Raw genomic sequence first — 18,818 nt, 5'->3', positions numbered from 1 at the left:
TATTAGAAGAGCCAATGGAATAACTGGATCGTATACATGTACAACAACTATTCCAAAATATTTAATAATACATGTATATTTTTAGAAAGCACAGTATGAACCGAATAACCAATTCGATCTACTTGCTCACAACGTGTCAGAAATCAGTGCGTAAGCACACACACAAAAAAAACCAACAAAAAATATATTTCTGCATATTCAATGTACCTTAATATTGTTCTTTCCCTGTTCTAGAAGATATTTTTTTTTAAATATTTATCATCGACTGAGATGAACAGCTGTATATGCAGTACGGAAGCGTCAGTGCATTATAATTTTTATATACACATACAAAATGTACGTTGAAATCTGTCTAAATCGAACCCCTTTTATGGTTGAGACAGAATGGCTGCGGCCCCCGTGCAGGTCCGGGTGTCAAAAGAATAGGCCTGCAGCAACGCTAATCTTGTCGTAAAAGGCGACTAAATAATAGCTAGGGCGCTCTGCCCACAGAGCAACTGGAATGTGTGCCCCAATGGTGGAATGGGGTACCCCTGGCGTGTTACATGCTGGGGTTGTCAGGCTATAATACGGAAAACCTGACCGCAAACCATAGTGGTGCACCGTGTTGGGAAAGATGCCACGTTCCTCGCACGTTAAAAAACCCTGCTGTGGTATTCGATAGGAGTAGGAACCTTTGCGCTCCGCCACAGGAGGCTAAATTGCCCGACCCTCCCCATCCCCCCTTTTTTCCAGTGGCAATCAAATTTTTTCAACCCTATTATCCTTGTGTCCCATCCCTTATTTCATTTCATCATCATTCATGTTCATTTTATTATCCATTTCATGTTCATCGCCTGAATATAGCTGAAATATTGCTGCTCGGGCGTTAAACCCCAACAATCAATCAATCAGAATGGCTGCGGTGTTTGGTTCACTAATTTTCAAAATACATTTAAAACTTAAATAAATTGACGTTAAGAAAATTTTCAGATTATTCAATTATTCAGGGTTCCTTTTATACAGGTTTTACTGAATTTATATTTTTCTTTCCAATAACTACGTTTTTTTAGCATTTCCTTTGCGTTCATAAGTTTAAAGAACGTTTCACAACAGTTTGATACAACTAGTTTTTCTGTAGATATCTCTTCATAATTTATTAAACCGTGAAATTTAATCTTGCTGTAGTTCCACAGAAGAACTGTAGAAAAAATTGCTAAAATTAAAGATGAGCAAGCAAGGGGCTTAATGTTATTTTTTTCTTTTCATGCATATGAATCTAGAAAAGTTCACTGTCATGTTCAATAAAATAATACATGCACACATAAAGCCTGACATGAATCGTTTTACAAACTATCACATTATTTTTTTAAACCCTATTGTCATGAAAGGTAGTGTTCCTCTATTCTCCATAAACCTAGTAATCACTTGACATAACACCACTATTATCACTAGACCCAAGGCTTTGCGGAATGTGTATGGATATTATGATGTCTCCCTGTCCATCCTGCTGTTCGTCCGTCACCAGTTTTTTTTACAGTTTTCTTTTCAATTACTTATCACAACCACATCATAATAACATCAATATATTTCCTGTACTGTTTTGACTACTAGTTTTACCATCTTTGTCCGGTAGCAAACTTGTGCTGCCTTTTTGTATTAAAGACGTACTGGAAGCAGAAGTTTTAGGGCGCCATATAACCTCTGAGGTTTAACCCACCATTTACACTGAAAATTCATGAAAAGTCCGGACCATTGTGGTTGTTTCCAACTTTCGATTTTTTCCTTGTATTGCAGTTTGTTATATGGACTTTCCCTTTCACCATTGCCTAAAGTTTATCAGTCCGGCAATTTACTGATACTTTGATAGAAAATTAAGGTTTGCCATAATGTGGGATGTAAGTAGCAGTAACAATCATGAAAAATCTGTAATATGTGATGCACCTAAAAAAAGGCTACACATTTTTACATTTTTAGTTGCTTTATAGGTCGATATGATGAAAAAATATAATTATTTATTCCAATCTGTCTGCTCTTAGGAGATAAACCACATGGAAAATCCAATGGTTTCTATTGTATTTTAGTGTCAGTTACCTCCCTTAATTTTGAATTCTATAGTACATTCTATATAATTGTTTTCTCCTATGAACAAAGACTATATGAAAATATGAAATATCTGTTTACTATGACCTTTTAAACAAAATATCAAAAGAAAAAAATAAGTAGGCTTTCAAATCATTTATCACATTTTGCATGATTCTTATGCTGAGTGATACTAAATTTCAAACTGATGTTGGATTGCTCTTAAGCTTGTAAAGGTAGGTGCATGTCTATACTTTAAAATTAATCCTTTCTCAATTACGAAAATTGAAAATTTCTATCGACATGTTGAGTTAATCTGATTTACTTCCCTTGCCATATAGTTTGCTGCCTTGGTAGATAATAGGAAATGACAGAAGATTTGTGGTGTCTGCTAAGGGGAATCTGAATTTCTAATTTATCGATGCTTCTATCGTGCAGTTTTTGCATTGGTCTAACTCTATACACTTAATTGTGAAATTATAAGCTTTTAAGTAGCATCATGCAAAATCGAATTCATGCCATTGGGTGAAAATCCTACATTTTTTGAATTTTTGATATCTTGTATGAAATGCCGTGGTAAATAGAAACTTACGTTCAGTTTTTCTTATGACCCGCGTTCTTCTTAAATAAAATTATACAGAATGTACTGTAGATTTTAAAATTAAGGGAGATAACTCTGTAAATGACGCTCAAATAAAATAGAATCTATTGGATTTTCAATGTTGATTATCTCCTAAGAGCAGGCAGATTTGAATGTATAAATACACTTTTCATAATATATACCCATACAACAACTTAATTTAAAAAAAAACAAAAATATGTAGATTTTTATTTGTTTTTTGTTTTGTTTTGTTTTTTTTTTTGGGGGGGGGGTGTATCACATTTTTCAGATTTTGCATGATTCTCACAAAGACAGCTACTTAATTGATAATTTGCCCTTAAAGTTCTGTTTTTTTTATAAATTACAAAGAGGCTGTCCACTGTGTCGTACAGGCAAAAGTCAATTTGATATTTTCCTAGGAACACCTACTCAAACACAACGTTTAAAACATGCACATGGGTAGGAAAAACCTAAAACAAGTCCATGCATAATCAATGAAATTTACATTTTAATATTGTAAAATGTGCCGACGCAATATTTTCATTCAGGAAATATAACACCTGGCATGCAATTTTCGATACATTTTTTTCGTTTTTCGAACACCACTAAGTTATCAGTATTTAGTCAATCAAGAAAAAGAATTGCTGTGAGGTGACTTGCATTTCCATGGAAGAGCGTCTTTAAGGTCAAAGGGTAAAAAGCGAAACTGTACCGCCTGCGTCGGAATAAAAAGTATTGTACCTATCTTCTACTCAAACCGAATAACCACTGTAAAATTGGACCATTCACTCAAAAACCTGACATAAAAGTCATTTCATTCATTTGTTTTGTGAGTGAATAGTCCGATTTTACACATTGGTAAATTCTGGATGAACAGCGTTTAATCCTCATAATTTTCAATCCCTAACTATCTGAGATATATTAGTATAAAGAGCATAGGTATGGAGTACATGTCAAGGAAACAACCCCACCGTGGTAAAATGTTCGCCCAAGGCCACCAATTGGTCTTCAATGACCGACGATGAAACCCTCTCTGGAAAAACTATTACACAATCAAACACACCTAAAATCGGTTCGAAAGGGTCAGAGTCCCTTCTTAGAATGGTAGAAAAGAAACTGAATATAAATTACACAAATGTACAACTAAGGACTACAAGCAGTTTACTGACACGCAAGCTCCTTGTCGTAAAAGGCGACTAAATAGTGCCTAGAATCCTAGCCGGGGGCTAGGGCGCTCTGCCCACAGAGCAACTGGGATGTGTGCCCCAGGTGGTGGAATGGGGTACCCCTGGCGTGTTACATGCTGGGGTTGTCAGGCTATAATACAGAAAACCTGACCGCAAACCATAGTGGTGCACCGTGTTGGGAAAGATGCCACGTTCCTCGCACATTAAAGAACCCTACTGTGGTATTCTCCCGGGGTAGGAACCATAGGGCTCCGCCACAGGAGGCTAAATTGCCCGACCATACACACCTCTCCCTATTTCCAGTGGCAATCAAAGTGTGTCGACCCTATTGTCCTTGTGTCCCATCCCTTTTTCACTTTATCATCATTTCATGTTCATTTTATCATCAATTTCATGTTCATTGTCTGAATATAGCTGAAATATTGCTGCTCGGACGTTAAACCCCAACTAACTAACATAACGACATGCAAGCTCCAGACCAGTTTAGACCTACAAAAAGTTTTGTCTCCATCCTATATAAAATCAATCCCAATTCTTATAAGTACATCTGTATTTAAGAGTGAGTTCCTTGTATCGGTTGAAAAATATTATGAATGTTTTTACCAGCTTGTGATATCGAAATATATATAAAAATATATATAAAGATTCATTTCGTTAAAATCGGAAACATTGTTACAAAAATCGAACCAAGTGTGATATGTAAACACCATATGGTGGTGACATGGGGACGTTACCATCTAAAAACGGATAGTTGACAATAGGAAATGAAAAAAATCATCCCTGTTATATTTTTTTTCTTGTACGTTCTCAGTGAAATTGATACCCGAAATGATAACTGTATTCCTTAAAAAAATGTTGTTTTGAATGTACAATGGCGAAATAAAATGGAATAAAGCAGATAATATCGTTTTAAGCCTCTTATCTTTAGGTTCTATCTTTTGTCAAAGCGATGGTAGCCATGTTGTTTACGATATGTACTTACAATTTACACTGTTGTAAAACTTATCATCGCTGAGGTCGTAAAAGGTAACCGATCATAAAAGGCATATGCTTATTTAGATTGAAATTATATAGGTATGCAATATTATAATACTGAAATGGCATAAATTTCTTGTTTGACGACTAAATTTATTGACCATATATGTTTACTGGGATGGCGAGATGGGTCTTCTTTAGCGAGCTTCGAAAAAAGAGGTATCGGATATGAGAAATACTCTGCATTTCAATTTTCTTGTTCTACTATTTGTAATGCTATATTTAAATAGATCTTTTCGTGCTAATACTATGAGCATGTTAAATACACAGTAGTGCATAGAAAATCGAGAAGTTGTCATTCGGTATGCGGAAAAGATTAGTATTGTTTTTGTTGTTCAATAAAAGTATTGGTGCTGAAAACCACTTTTTGTTTGAGCAAAAGGAAAAAGAAATTCTTCTTGTGTTTCGAAGTTACATTTGATTACAGTAGGCGTCTTGTTTTTAAATGATACTAAAAACTGTATTACACATGTAGATGTTTTGAACTTGTAAAATGGATTTTTATTTCTTATATTGATTTTCAAATTCAAATTTAGATACATGCAATACCAATTCACCCGACGATAATTTTATTGCTTAATGTTCATGAATGATTATATTTATCATAAACCTGATATGAAAATAATGAAGATAAGCGGGGTTTTTTTTAATTTAATATTTATTTATCTTTCCATTTTTGCTTAATCTCCTATCATCTATAGTAATTCGCAGATAAAGCGTCTGGCCAGACCGGTGCAATCAGCCACACTCTGTGTTGCCCATTTGTGGGTGGTCTGGAGTCTTACACATACATCTGTGTCTTGTTTACTGGCAAAGTTTTCAAATGTCAAGTCCTTACCACTGGTCCACATCCACTTGTTTTGAGCCTTTATTAGTCCTATATACCATTCGTCTGTTATTAATCAGAATAAATAGATTTCACTATGAGTTCAAAATTAATTCTATGGTGAGTTGTTAATTACATCTATATTTAACATCATCTGGACCCAGATGTTCGAAAGATTAACCCACTGGACAAAACTTATTCGCTGAATAAGCTTTTTTTTTCAGCGGATTAGGTCATGAACAACTGGGCTCAGTAGGCTGAATTCTAGGAATTATCGCCCCATATAAGCCAAAAGTCTATAAAGCTGCCTATAAATCGCCCAAAGAAATTCAATCGGAAAATTAAAGATAGTGATGGCCAATAACGTGTGGTTTTCCATTTAAGTTTTAAAAGCAACTTTAAAATGAGAATGCTTTTGTTTCGCCGCTTATCTCCCGTTTTATTAAAAATAGTCTAATTCTGCAGAAATTTATTGCTCTCTGTATTAGATAGAATTCTACTTTAATTTAATGTGGACATTGAGTTCACGATACATCGATTAATATTAGAGATTCTTTGTGACAGGATAGTTACTGTACTTGATAAGTATAAATTCTATATACATCTCACAGCGTTTCCTATGCGTAAGATTTCCATTCCGTTTCTCCGAAAAAAAAAACCCATAACATCCCATTTACACCTTCAAATGCTGTACTACTTGAAATCAAATGAATGAATCTTTTTCGTTCCTTAATTAAAATAAGAAGTTAAGCTTCTTAAACGACTTTAATTCGGCATAACGTTAACTTAACTGACATACCCAACTTGCTAATTTTCGCTGCCTCGGTCGCTATTAAATTCTGCTCTTCTGCAGTATTGATATCTGCAAGATTTCCCTTCAACTTTTCGCATTGTTCCTAAATAAGAAATTAATAAAAAAATTCAATTATTTCCCATGTTTTTATTGTTACTGGGTTTTTATTTGTCAACTTTTCAAGCATTTGCCTAACGTCATAAATATATAATCGTAATGAATATTTTCTTACTTTATCAAAAAAGGCAGTGAAAGCTAAATCAAACAGTTTTGTAATCGTTTACATTCATTCTTTCCCAACATTTCATTAAATCTTGTGGAACGAACTTTTTTCTTGTCGGATTGAATATTGATAATAGTAGCAATCTTGTTAATCATTATTAACAGTCATATTGTGTTAAATCTTTCGTATTTAAAATCTAATATTGTCAAAATAATTTTATATAAGGATACCTTTAAAACAAGTACTATCTTTAAAAAAAAGATAGCCGACGCAGTAAAATTTGTTCTTTTTACTTATAATTTTCATCAGGAAATAACGCATGGCACGCAAATTTCCTATTTCGAACCCCACTAAGTTATCAGTACTTGGCCAATCTGGAAACAGAATTTTGATCAGGTGACTTGCGTTTCCATGGAAGAGCGTCTTTAAGGTCAAAGGGTAAAAAGCGAAACTATACTGCGTCGGAAAAACGAAAATGACAACTGTGTATCAATTACCTGTGCTTGTGGAAATATTAGAGCTGAGCTGCTGAATATATACTTTTTACCACCAAGCTGGATTGTTGTTCCGATTCCATTACCTATTAATATTTATACAAAGTTTATAAAATAATATTAAACACGAATCTATTTACCCGCTTGATAGTTCAAATTGTAACCACATTCATCTAGCAATTTTATCTTAGAATTCTGCATACTGTAATAATTCCACAATTTTCGCAACATCCTAAATTTCTAAATAGTGTAAATGTTTAAGTTTGAGACATTACTTATCTATAGTCATATAATTTGAAAGAGATTGGGAGAGTTGATAAAAAAAATGCCAGAATACAACGGAAGAATTGTGGAATAATAGTTTCAGTTGAATTCGGGTAGATTAGTTTTAACTAATGATATTACTTTTTTTAATTTAGAACTCTGGTAATTGTATCATGACTGTGACTCTTTGAAATATTTTTATTAAATGGTGCAGTTTTTTTCCCAGGATTTGAAAAATTGAGTCACTTTTGCATGGGAAAATGGGAACCGTTTTAATGGTATGTTTTTAAAGTAGTATTTGCGTCTGACATAAAGAAGATTTTTCAGTATTGTCTGTTATTTATAGCACTGTGACATTAAATAAAATTAATTGTACATTGCATATGAATAAAGCACGTTATTTTTTTATATTGAAAAAAAGTTTTCTGTATGGCCACCCTTTGTAAAAACACACAAATACATCTACCACGGTGTAGATCTATTTTAATATTTTCAAATAAGCATTTTCCTTTTTTTTTTTGCTTCGTGAGATTCTGTTTTTTGCATAATTTCAACTCCGGACCGAGTCACGGACAACTGAAGGTCATTATTTCACAATTATATTTAGTATTGGTCTTTGAGGAGTTTATTGATAGCATAAATGATATTTTCAAGACCGTTGGCATATTAAAAGAAAGTTGACTAAAATATTTGATTTACTGCCAATTTAATTTAGTTCCCTGATTCGAATATCATAATTTATATAGTTGACGTTTACATACTATAAATTTCATGATAACCATGTACTTATATTGTATGGAATTCTTGAACACTCGCTATAACTGAAGCGTGGCGAATGGACAACACTTACAGCTAAATATACATACACAAATACCAATAATATTTATAAATATTTCAATAATTTCGGTATGTTGTAGACATGTTTTAATATTTACCTTCCATCAACAGCATCAGAACTAAACAAATAGGATGATCTTCATCTAAAGGAATTGCATTCAAGAAGTACATGCAAGATTAAACTATCAGAATGTTTAAACCAACAGAGCAACCAATTTCTTTTTAAAAACGTATGATAGTGGAATATGTAATGAATGTAGAAGAAAGTGTGAACGGCGAACAACAAAAACTGCCAAACTGTGGAAAAAAACGTCTATGACTGTCTATCGGACTTCAATGAACGGGGGGGGGTGTGATTTCCAACACCTGGAGTCTGCATTCGTTTGTTGAATTTTGAAAGGGAAGGTACAAACTATTATTTGAAACGATGATATTTTAACTTCTTCAGAAATTTAATTATCAGTCTCTGTAAGAATCAGGCAGTGAGTGAAACATGTATGAAAATAAATTCCAGCATTTTGAAATTTTATTTTGACTATTTGCACCCTCAGAATCAAGGGAAAAGACAAGATTGGTAAATTGAGTTATAATTTTATTAACATGCACTAAAAATGAATATTTCAAGGGCAAAAACTCAAAATCACAATTTTTTAAAATTATATTGAAAAGTATCTGAGCAAATCCATTGATACACCCTTGAGTGAAATTATATTGTCAGATTGATGAGTTTTTGACAAGCAATTTGATTTTTCCGATTTTGCTTGGTTCTTACAAAAACTTACATTTAAGAAGTAAACTGTCTTACCTTCAGCTTTATAAAATACCAGGACACCGGCCAGGACGAGTAAGATATTCAACATCTTCTATTAGGGGATTGTTTCATTTACTCTCTCTCTCTCTTGTTTATATCAGAGAAAAGAAAACACGTGTTACCTATTTTCACATACATTTATACTTAGAAGGATGGGATAGTATATTTGTCTCTTTCCGGTAAAAGTATATTGCTTGATTGATTCTCATCATTTTTTAATCTTTTTTTATTTGGTAACTGATTTCGATCCTTAAAAACTTTTTTTTTGATTTTTTTGAGTTATTAAGAACATTGACCTTTTTGTTCAGTTTTTTTAATTATATAGCAGTTTAAAGACCAATAAAGGATACCAAGATTTAAGCGGAAATCAAAATAATATAATACAGGAACAAAGACCAGACATGGAAAGCAGATTCGCACAAAAATGAACATAAAATAACAAATATAATACGTACAAAGCAACATAAGTAAATGAGCAACACGGACTCCACTGAAAACCATGAGCATGGACCAGGTGCACCGGTAGGGTAAGCGTGCTCTGCTTTTCTAGAAACACTCACCGAAATATGATCATAAAAAAGTTAAGTCCGGGGTAGACGAAAGAGTAAAAACTATGACACTTTGAAGAAATTGGATCTCATGGTGCAGATGGATACACCGTAACGATCCACGAGTTCATGGCGCCGATCATAAAACTTCTGTAGTGATGACTTCAATGTTGTAGCAACATAACCCTGTTTCAGAAGCTTAATTGTTAGAATTCTAGCGCGATACAAAAAGTATGCGTAGCAATGGCAAGTTTTGGCATAACGTATTGGTTGTGATATAAAAACTCCATACGCAGATGCTTAGGGGATGTTGCCAGAGATGAAAGGAAAGTTGACAATACAGAAATAAAAGTCATCGCGTTTGTCGTATAATTCGGTTAGTAATTTTCCTTGACCATCGATTTCTAAGTGTAGGTAAAAGTATGAGACTGACATTTCACTGCCAGTCGTATCCTTTAACTCAAGTTCCTTGGGGTGGACGGAAGGTATAGAACCCCCGAAAAAAAGCATTGTCTATCGATAATACGTCATTTATATAGCGGAAACTGGGATCAAAGTTTCTGGCTTAACGATGTTCCTTCCTGTGGATCAGATCAGTTTTAAAATAAGCCTTATAACAATGAAGGAATAGGTAAGCAAGTGAAGGAGCACAATTTGTTCCCACTGAAATCCCGACCGTTTGTTTGGAAAGTTGATAAAAATTCCAGCTTTTGAAAACATGTTTTATTGGTACATTTTGCAGATCCAGCTATGTTGCGTTATTTGAATGGTTTTTTATGGAGTTTAGAATCAGTACATAGACGGTAGATCACAATCGTCGCCATTGGTACAGTGACCGAAAGAAATATCTTCTTTGCAATGTGTGGTTGCAGTATAGGCCTTATTACTGCTATTATTTTCTACGTCTACCTCTGATAATAAACGTAGGAAGTAATGTGTTGTTTTGATTATTAATTGTTAAAATTATCATCAAACCTATACAAAAACAACTCATAAATATAATTATCATCAAACCTATACAAAAACAACTCATAAATATAATTATCATCAAACCTATACAAAAACAACTCATAAATATCTCATTGATATTAAAGTAGCGGATGATGTGATTGCTTATTTATATAACTACAACATTACATATGGTGGCAATATTCCGAGCAATAATTGACAACGTTGAACTGCGGTAAAGTGTCATGAAAATATGTTCTGGAAAATGCGTGAATAATATGACGTGGCCTAATATGATGTATTTTTGTTTCGAAAAAATAGAGAAACCACCTACAAATATTCAAATTACGAAGCATATGTTTATTTCGAAGAAGCTATAAATGACTTATTCACTAAAGTAAAATATGGATAGAAGGAAATGATATTTAAGAAATGACATGTAGTTTAACGTCACTTTGTCAAACTTGCCTCAAGCCAACTTTTCCAAGGAAGAGCAAACTATGGTCATAAAGACTAGTAGTCTTTACTTATATCCATATGAAATATTTGATTTACAATGATTTCTAATATGGCGTACTTAAACGGTCTTTAAACCATATGAGCGGTAAAACTTTGCTAAACATACGACCAACTCGATAGACGTAAAACAATCTTACATTCGACATTAAGGATATGGTTTAACCATATTTTACCGACGTCACATAAGATTTTCGCTCCATAACGGTCGCCATTTCATGCAACACATAGACTGCGGGTCTCTAAAAAAAAATTGAAGACACTGACAAACACTACGTCACCTTAGCATCATTTGATAAACTGTGGAAATTGAGGTCAGCGTAAGACAAAAAAATCCAATGAGGACAAAATTTTTTGGTACAAAAAACACCACTGATTTGGAAGCATTAACTTCAACTTTTTTAGTCGTAGGTGTATTGTTTGGTGATTGAAAAAAAACAAACTCCTGACTGGAACAAAAAAGGTCTATTTTGAGATTAAGCTATAATATGAGGAAGGTGGAACATTAAACGCTCCCGAAGAAACATATAAATTCAAATATCTAAATTCTTTTATAACTTTGTCAGCCCTGTTTTTAACTTCCAAAATGGTAAAATTTGCTATACTGTTTTCTTGTCCTTATGCATTTTCCTATTATCATGGTCTGAAATATGTATGGGTCGAAATGTCTGGCTTTGGTAAGAAAATGTGGGTTGTCATGGTCCGAAATGTCTTTGGGTCAAATTGTCCGGTATTGATAAGATAACGGCATTTTCGTAAACATTCAGGTGCCATTTTTTGACTGTCCCTATTTTGGAAAAAGCTTAAGTTCAAATTGTATTTAATCATCGAAGCTAGATAATGTTTCCTAGAGTGTGGTTCTCAATCGCATTTTTCAAAGTGCACGAAAATGAAGCTGCCATTATACTGTATTTAAACTCCCGATTTTATATGCACAAACCGGATATTGAAGCTTTTTCTGCCTATAAGTATGCAGGACACAGTTGATAATACAGCCATTTAGGCTCCCTTCGGGAGCGTATACATTAGAATTACTTCAATACATAAAATCAATATCTTACAAAAGTTTTTTTCATGAAGATAGATTCGGGTTCACAAGCACCGTTTTCAAGTTATGATACTGACAATAGAGGTCACATGACTCGTAGTAAAGCGTAGTCCGGCAAGAAACTTATATATTTACGGTTGATACAAAAATTGATTTTGACGATTTCATAAAATTTCCCAACACATGTTTGTGAGTGCATTGTACCACATGTCTACCTTATCAGTATAGTGTCATGCCTCATGCACACAAAAAAATCTATAAAAATCATAATAATATTCTTATATCTTTATGCTTTTCTTGTTTTAATAAGTTATATATTTTCGAATGTCTGGTATTTTTTATATTGACTGCATAATAAAAATGAATTGATGAAGGTATAACCCAACATAATTGATAAAGTCTTGTTCACACACATATGACTTAATGCTATCACATTTATTTTCTAATATCTCTTATAGTTTTGAGATATGTGTAGATATGAAAACTTGACTCCTGTGGTCTGAAAGTAGAAACGACGGCCAAGTTTTATGCTTGCTCTACAAATTTGACACAAATTTCAAAGAAGATACCCTACGGATAGTCGTTGATCATAGGTGAATTACAAACTGATTGATCGAATGATATTTTGTGTTGAAGTAATATTTCTATATTTGTATGCCTTGGTCTGGTACCATGAATACAATTTAAGACAACAAGTACGATGACATTGTTTTCGAAATTCCTTGATTATTGGTTTTTCTGTGTTGAAGTGGTCTAGGTAGATAAGGAAATCATTTTTAATTCAAATGTTAAATAAATGAATTGTCATTTAGTATACTTTCTATGTATATTTTTTATTGTTGAACAAGTAATCCACTGTCACCTAAGGACAAAAAAACAGGCATTTAATACTTCCATATTTCATAGAAAAGAAAAGGTACACATAGCTTTGCTTTAAAATATATTTAGTAAATTATGTTTTCTGATAGTCACCCTAAACTAAAATATAATGTCTCAATTCAATGCTTTGGAAGGACAAATACATGAAATGGATAACTCTGCTGCCTATATTCTTTTGTGAATTATGTTTTTTTTTTTTTAAATCAAGACGTAGGACGCCTAAATAAACCCACAAGAATGTCAATCTATTCATTATCGGTGTTTAGAAAAACAGAGGACGCCTACTCTACCGGTGCACATGGTCCATTCTCCGAGTTTTTAGTGAAGTCCGAGTTGCTCATTTGCTTTTGTTACTTTGTATGTATTATTTTAGTTACTTAATTACCTTTGTTGTGTATGTCTGTTTTCCATGTTTGGTCTTTGTCCCTGGATTGTTTTCTTTTGATTTCCGCTAGAACCTTGGCTCATACTTATTAGTGCATTTCTGTTATTTCTTATTAATGTATGAAAATGAGATTTTTCATGCACATACTTTTTTAAGGTAATTTAAGAATAAAAAAATGAAACAGGTAAATGAAACATATAATTCATTCGTTACTTTGGCATATTCCGGAGTTCCTCCCAATCTTGTTATTACTGGGAATATGTTTACAGTGAAATAAACGAGTTTTTGTGTGCATATCTTTAACCCAGAAATACGTAGAAAAATCAGTGTTCTATTTTTGTAATATTTTATTTTTTCATTTATTTATTTTTTTGTCAAAATTTCCCGAATCCCATTAAAGAATACACTCCAAAAAAAACATATTTTCTTATATTTCGGGTTTAATGAAGAAATAAGTTAAGAATAATACATCATTTATAAGCGTTTCATTAAGTTCCCTTTCATTTTATTAAAACAATGAAAATATTGACACTGGAAAATATTCACAGACTGGTTGTTTGATTTAAGTTCACCTGGCTGATTCCGGTTCTAAGGTTTTGCTCTCGTTGACTAAACTTAGACTTTAAAAAATATGATGTAGTTTCTATAATTAAGACCAAAACTGAAAATGCCACTCCAAACCCAACGAAATAAAAGGCAACTTGAATGTCCATCCACGTGATTGGTTTTGCCTCTGTGACTAAATCTGTCGAACAGACACTATGTGTTGGCCATTCTTTCTGTTTCCATAGCTTTAGCAGTCCAGTTTCATGCATGTAAAGCACCCTAAAATAAATTTGTTTGTTACCAATATGTTTCAGTGGTTTCCCCATGACTTTTCTCGAGATTGGAAGAAAATATTATTAATTAAGGAGCTAGAACTAGGGTAAGGGACATAACTCTTGAAATTATGGATATGTTTGTATCATATTCAATTTCACCAAAGCCTTTCAAGCTTTCCACTGAAACAGAATGGAATTAGTCCAAGTTACTATGATGCAACGAGAGATCGTTGTAAAATGGTGAATATAAACATTCCATTTATTTGTAATAGTTGTGTCCCTTACCCTAGGTCTACTTCCTTAAGTTATTGTAATTAATGATGTTATTGTCGTTTTTCTATTTGTATGTCGTTTTAATTGTATCATTGTCATACATATTGTGTTGTTGCAGCATTTGTATTTCATCCATCCTTGCATTTATAAACGATTTTCTCCCAATTTTCAAAGAGTAATCAAGGGAACTAAGGTTATAGCGGTAATCAAAAGAATGTAATCCAGGAACAAAGACCAGACATGGAAAACAGACATACACAACAAAGAACATAAAGTAACTAAAATCATACATACAAAGTAACAAAAGTAAATGAGCAACTCGGACTCCACACGGGGAGCATGGACCAGGTGCACCGGTAGGCAAGCGTCCTCTGCTTTTCTAGAAACACCCGCCGAGTTGCTCATAAAAAGTCAAGTCCGGGGTAGATAAACGAGGAAAGGAAAACTGTGACCCGTTGAATAAATCCGTTTTCATGGTGCTGATGGATACACCATAACGATCCACGAGTTCATGATGACAACCATAAAACTTCTGTAGTGATGACTTCAATCTTGTAGCAACATAACCCTGTTCCAGAAGCCTATTTGTTAGAGTTCTAGCGCGATACAAAAAGTCTGCGTAGTTTCGGCAAGCTCTGGCATAACGTATGAGTTGTGATATGAACACTCCATACGCAGGAGCCGAAGGGATGTTGCCACAGATGAAAGGAAAGTTGACTGAATCACGTTTGTCGTAAAGTTTGGTCAATAGTTTTCCTTTACCATCGATTTCTAAGTGTAGGTCAAGATATGAGGCTGACTTAACAAATTACGATATCCACGTTTCTTCGAACACGACTCTTAAATAGTTTAGCGTGTCAAAACATTCCTAAAATTTAAAAATTCGAGGACGTTATTTTGAATGATGATTTGATACTTAAAAGGGTAAGTTCTGTGTAATGGCAAAATTATTTTGTGATAATATCTCCACGTTTAAACATTTTAATGGCAGTAATTTTGAATACGGAAAAATGTTTTTGTGTAAATCGAAATCGAATATATAACGAATAAAAACTATTACATTAACAAGTGGCTTATATGCCGACGTACTTCCCTGTATGGTTCAAGTAAGGCGACTAAACCACTGAACACTGCCATTTATAAGTCCCCACAAACCAATTAATTACTTTAAATATTTTTGCCTTAAAATATCACAATTATATCACATTGCTATATCAAACTATTTCATATTCAGCATATATATTTCCCTAAGTTATATACACAAGCTTTTCTTATTTGAAATGTATCAAACTTATCTTTTTAGAAAAGCAGAGGACGCTCACCCTACCGGTGCACATAGTCCATGCTCCCAGTTTTTAGTGGAGTCCGAGTTGCGCATTTGCTTTTGTTACTTGGTATGTATGATTTTAGTTACTTTATGTTCTTTGTTTTGTATGTCTGTTTTCCATGTCTGGTCTTTGTCCCTGGATTACATTCTTTTTATTATCGCTATGACCTTGGTTCCCTTGATTACTCTTTGATTACCGCTATAACCTTGGTTCCCTTGATTACTCTTTGATTACCGCTATTACCTTGGTTCCATTGATTACTCTTTCCAATCAATAAACATGTACATTTATTACATTTATTCACATCGTTGAATAAACAATACACAATAAAAACCGTCCCATCTTTATGTTATGAGTGTTTGTCTTGAGTTTCCTGTTACTTCTTCAAACTTATATTCGTGTCTTCGTTATACAAATGCTCTACAATATGACATCAGGGAATGAAAATACTTACAAATCAGAAATATTTTTAGTAAAGGGTGAATTATTCGGCAAACCCACGCCATATTGAAGTGGCAAAAATTCTTCTTTTGCAACATATAGATTGCAATCTTTTGATGCTTCAATTTCTAATATCGATTTTTCGGCGATGTAAGCATATTTTCCTTCTCTGACCTTTCCCAGCTGAATGTCGTTGCTTGAACTTAATGCCCTGTTGTCCTTTGCATATGTTTTCTCAATTCCTGACCATACGGCTTGAAGCATCGGAATGGTAGCGTGCTGAGATAAAATGAAATTTTATATGACCGGCAACAAGCCACATATGTTATGAATGTAAATCATTTTTGCACATTTGAATTGTCAGTGATTTTATTTACAGCTCCTCTGTTGTTTGTTATCTTCCAAGTATAGTAAGAGTGTATTCAACTACACCACGAAAACAGATTTGTTCACCGTGTCGTAGGTCTCTTTTCCTCTTTTGTCTACCCCGGACTTGACTTTTTATGAGCACCCGGTTCACCTGGTACTTGCTCTCAGTTTTTGTGGACTTCGATCATATGTATTTTTGCATGTGTTATTTTGGTTATTTCATTTTGACTGTTGTATGTCTGTTTACCCTGACTAGTCGTTATGTCTTTGTCCCTGGATTGTATTCTTTTGATTTCGGCTAGGAACATTTCAGTTCACGTTATTACTCTATACCATACCCTATTCCCCATTGCCCAATATCCCATTCCAAATTGTCCAGCGTTCCATCCCAAATAGCCCAATATTCCATTCCCCAATACCCAGTATCATATTCCCCATTTCCTGATATCCCATTCCCCAAAATCCCATTCCCAACTGCCCAATATCCTATTCCCCATTGCCTAATACTGTACAGCAAAAGCACTTTTGTTCATGGGCTACCCATTTTCGTTGTTTTCGTGGGTCAGCCAGACCAAAAAAAATTGGTTCCCAACGAAAAGGAGATTCCCATTGATGTGTATACTTAAAACCTAAAAAAAACACAATTTTTTTCGCCAAAATAGAAGCGAGTATAACAAACCTCTGACATTAGACCTGACTCTTTTTTTTCTTTTTGCGTATACTTCGAGGCTACACATAAATAACTCTTCTGACTGCTGTGAATGTGTGATTGGTATGTGCTGTTGTGAGATGATTGGTATGTCTTGCTGTGAGATGCGTGATGATGTGAGATATTAGGTTGATATGTGCTACTATATCTACATGTAAAACATGTTAAGAATCCAACACCACTTAGACTGCATGACAGAAAAATTCCAGACACTCAACTGTAATGATCTATTCAAATATCTCAATTTTGAAGAATTTGTTTTATAAGAATTTGGACAAATCGTAACATTCAGAGCTTTACCGTACAACTCAATAACAAATCAATAGTAACTTACACTAACAATACTTTTCTACATATGTGAACGATAAAATAGGCCACGAGACCCCTTGTTAAAGCCCGAGTTTACTTCTAGATTTTAACTGCTTATTACTACTTTTTAGAATTAAGAAATTGGCAGCTGTAATATCATCATTTAAATATGATGGCACTGATGATAATAATGAAGGATAAAATTTGCACACAAAGTTTTTTCTTAATAGTAGTTATTTATGACATATAAGCGAGAGTAAAATTGTAAATGTGGCTACTTTTATCAGGAAACCACTTACATAAATCTTGATCAATTTTTTGAGGAAGTCATTTTTCAACTTGGGGGGAGGGGTATTTATAAATTCTTCTCTTTGCAATACTATGGCTTCTTGGGTAAGTTCTTATTTTTCACGACTTAAGTACTTATGCAAATATTTATTCCGCTCTATGCGAAAAAAGCTTTCTTTTTTATCGTCCTATGGACATAGGACGTGGAGTTAAATACGGATACAGAATTAATGGACAACAGCTACACACAAATACAGCCTTACAGCTAATAAATACCTCAAAATACATCATCCAGTGTGCACCTCCCTGAGTTCCCCATTCATACTCTTGTTGGTTCACCATTTCTTCCAGGGAGTCGAAGGGAGGTTTTTCCTGAGTCACCGTTAAAAAGGCTATGAGGTTACCGCAATACGTTGCCGCTAAGACTATACAGAAAGTCCACCAACAGCAAATAATTGTTCTTTCTGTCTGTGATTTTGGCAAATTTGAACCACCAGTAAACAGAAATGAACGATAAATTAAGACTTAAGTGACTGTCTTTGTAAGAATCATGCAAAATCTTAAAAATATGATACACCACAAAAAGGCTACCTATTTTTATTTTTGTAATTAAGTTGTTTTATGGGTCTATACTATGAAATGTGTAATTATCCATTCAAATCTGCCTGCTCTCAGGAGATACTCAATATTAAAATTTCAATAGATTCTATTGTATTTTAGTGTCATTTAGTGAGTTACCTCCCTGAATTTTGAAATCTACAGTACATTCTATATAATTTTTATCTCCGTAGAACACGGGTTATATGAAGAACTGAATGTAAATT

The 18,818-nt window shown here is 33.7% G+C and overlaps 2 protein-coding genes across 2 annotated transcripts; both read right to left on the bottom strand.

Moving 5' to 3' along the window:
- Positions 1 to 5,515: 5,515 nt before the first annotated feature.
- Positions 5,516 to 9,264, bottom strand: LOC148610085 (C-type lectin domain family 10 member A-like). Its single transcript, XM_088542166.1, has 4 exons — positions 9,127 to 9,264; positions 7,224 to 7,306; positions 6,510 to 6,606; positions 5,516 to 5,776 (listed from the first exon to the last, which is right to left on the bottom strand). Exons 1-4 carry the CDS (start codon positions 9,179 to 9,181, stop codon positions 5,580 to 5,582), a joined length of 432 nt encoding a protein of 143 aa, XP_088398292.1. The 5' UTR covers positions 9,182 to 9,264; the 3' UTR covers positions 5,516 to 5,579.
- A 4,602-nt stretch (positions 9,265 to 13,866) lies between these two features.
- LOC148610084 (putative glutamate receptor) lies at positions 13,867 to 18,554 on the bottom strand. Its single transcript, XM_088542128.1, has 3 exons — positions 18,271 to 18,554; positions 16,333 to 16,598; positions 13,867 to 14,281 (listed from the first exon to the last, which is right to left on the bottom strand). Exons 1-3 carry the CDS (start codon positions 18,334 to 18,336, stop codon positions 13,999 to 14,001), a joined length of 615 nt encoding a protein of 204 aa, XP_088398254.1. The 5' UTR covers positions 18,337 to 18,554; the 3' UTR covers positions 13,867 to 13,998.
- Positions 18,555 to 18,818: the final 264 nt, after the last annotated feature.

Source organism: Perna viridis, chromosome 8 (genome assembly GCF_037379345.1).
Source record: "Perna viridis isolate PV_CMFRI_1.1 ecotype Kerala chromosome 8, ASM3737934v1, whole genome shotgun sequence".
Lineage (NCBI taxonomy): Eukaryota > Metazoa > Mollusca > Bivalvia > Mytilida > Mytilidae > Perna > Perna viridis.
Note: the sequence above shows the minus strand (reverse complement) of the source record. Positions and strands in the feature narration are given on the sequence as shown.

What these genes read in the sequence shown, in the direction of transcription:
- LOC148610084 (XM_088542128.1), bottom strand. Translation starts at nt 18,336, where the DNA reads ATGGTGAACCAACAAGAGTATGAATGGGGAACTCAGGGAGGTGCACAC. An exon ending in ACTGGATGATGTATTTTGAG is followed by an intron (nt 16,599 to 18,270) that starts GTATTTATTAGC and finishes ATTTTATCTCAG; the next exon opens with CACGCTACCATTCCGATGCT. An exon ending in ACTAAAAATATTTCTGATTT is followed by an intron (nt 14,282 to 16,332) that starts GTAAGTATTTTC and finishes AATTTATTTTAG; the next exon opens with GGTGCTTTACATGCATGAAA.
- LOC148610085 (XM_088542166.1), bottom strand. Translation starts at nt 9,181, where the DNA reads ATGTTGAATATCTTACTCGTCCTGGCCGGTGTCCTGGTATTTTATAAA. An exon ending in TAATATTTCCACAAGCACAG is followed by an intron (nt 6,607 to 7,223) that starts GTAATTGATACA and finishes TTTCTTATTTAG; the next exon opens with GAACAATGCGAAAAGTTGAA. An exon ending in AGCGAAAATTAGCAAGTTGG is followed by an intron (nt 5,777 to 6,509) that starts GTATGTCAGTTA and finishes GATTAATAACAG; the next exon opens with ACGAATGGTATATAGGACTA.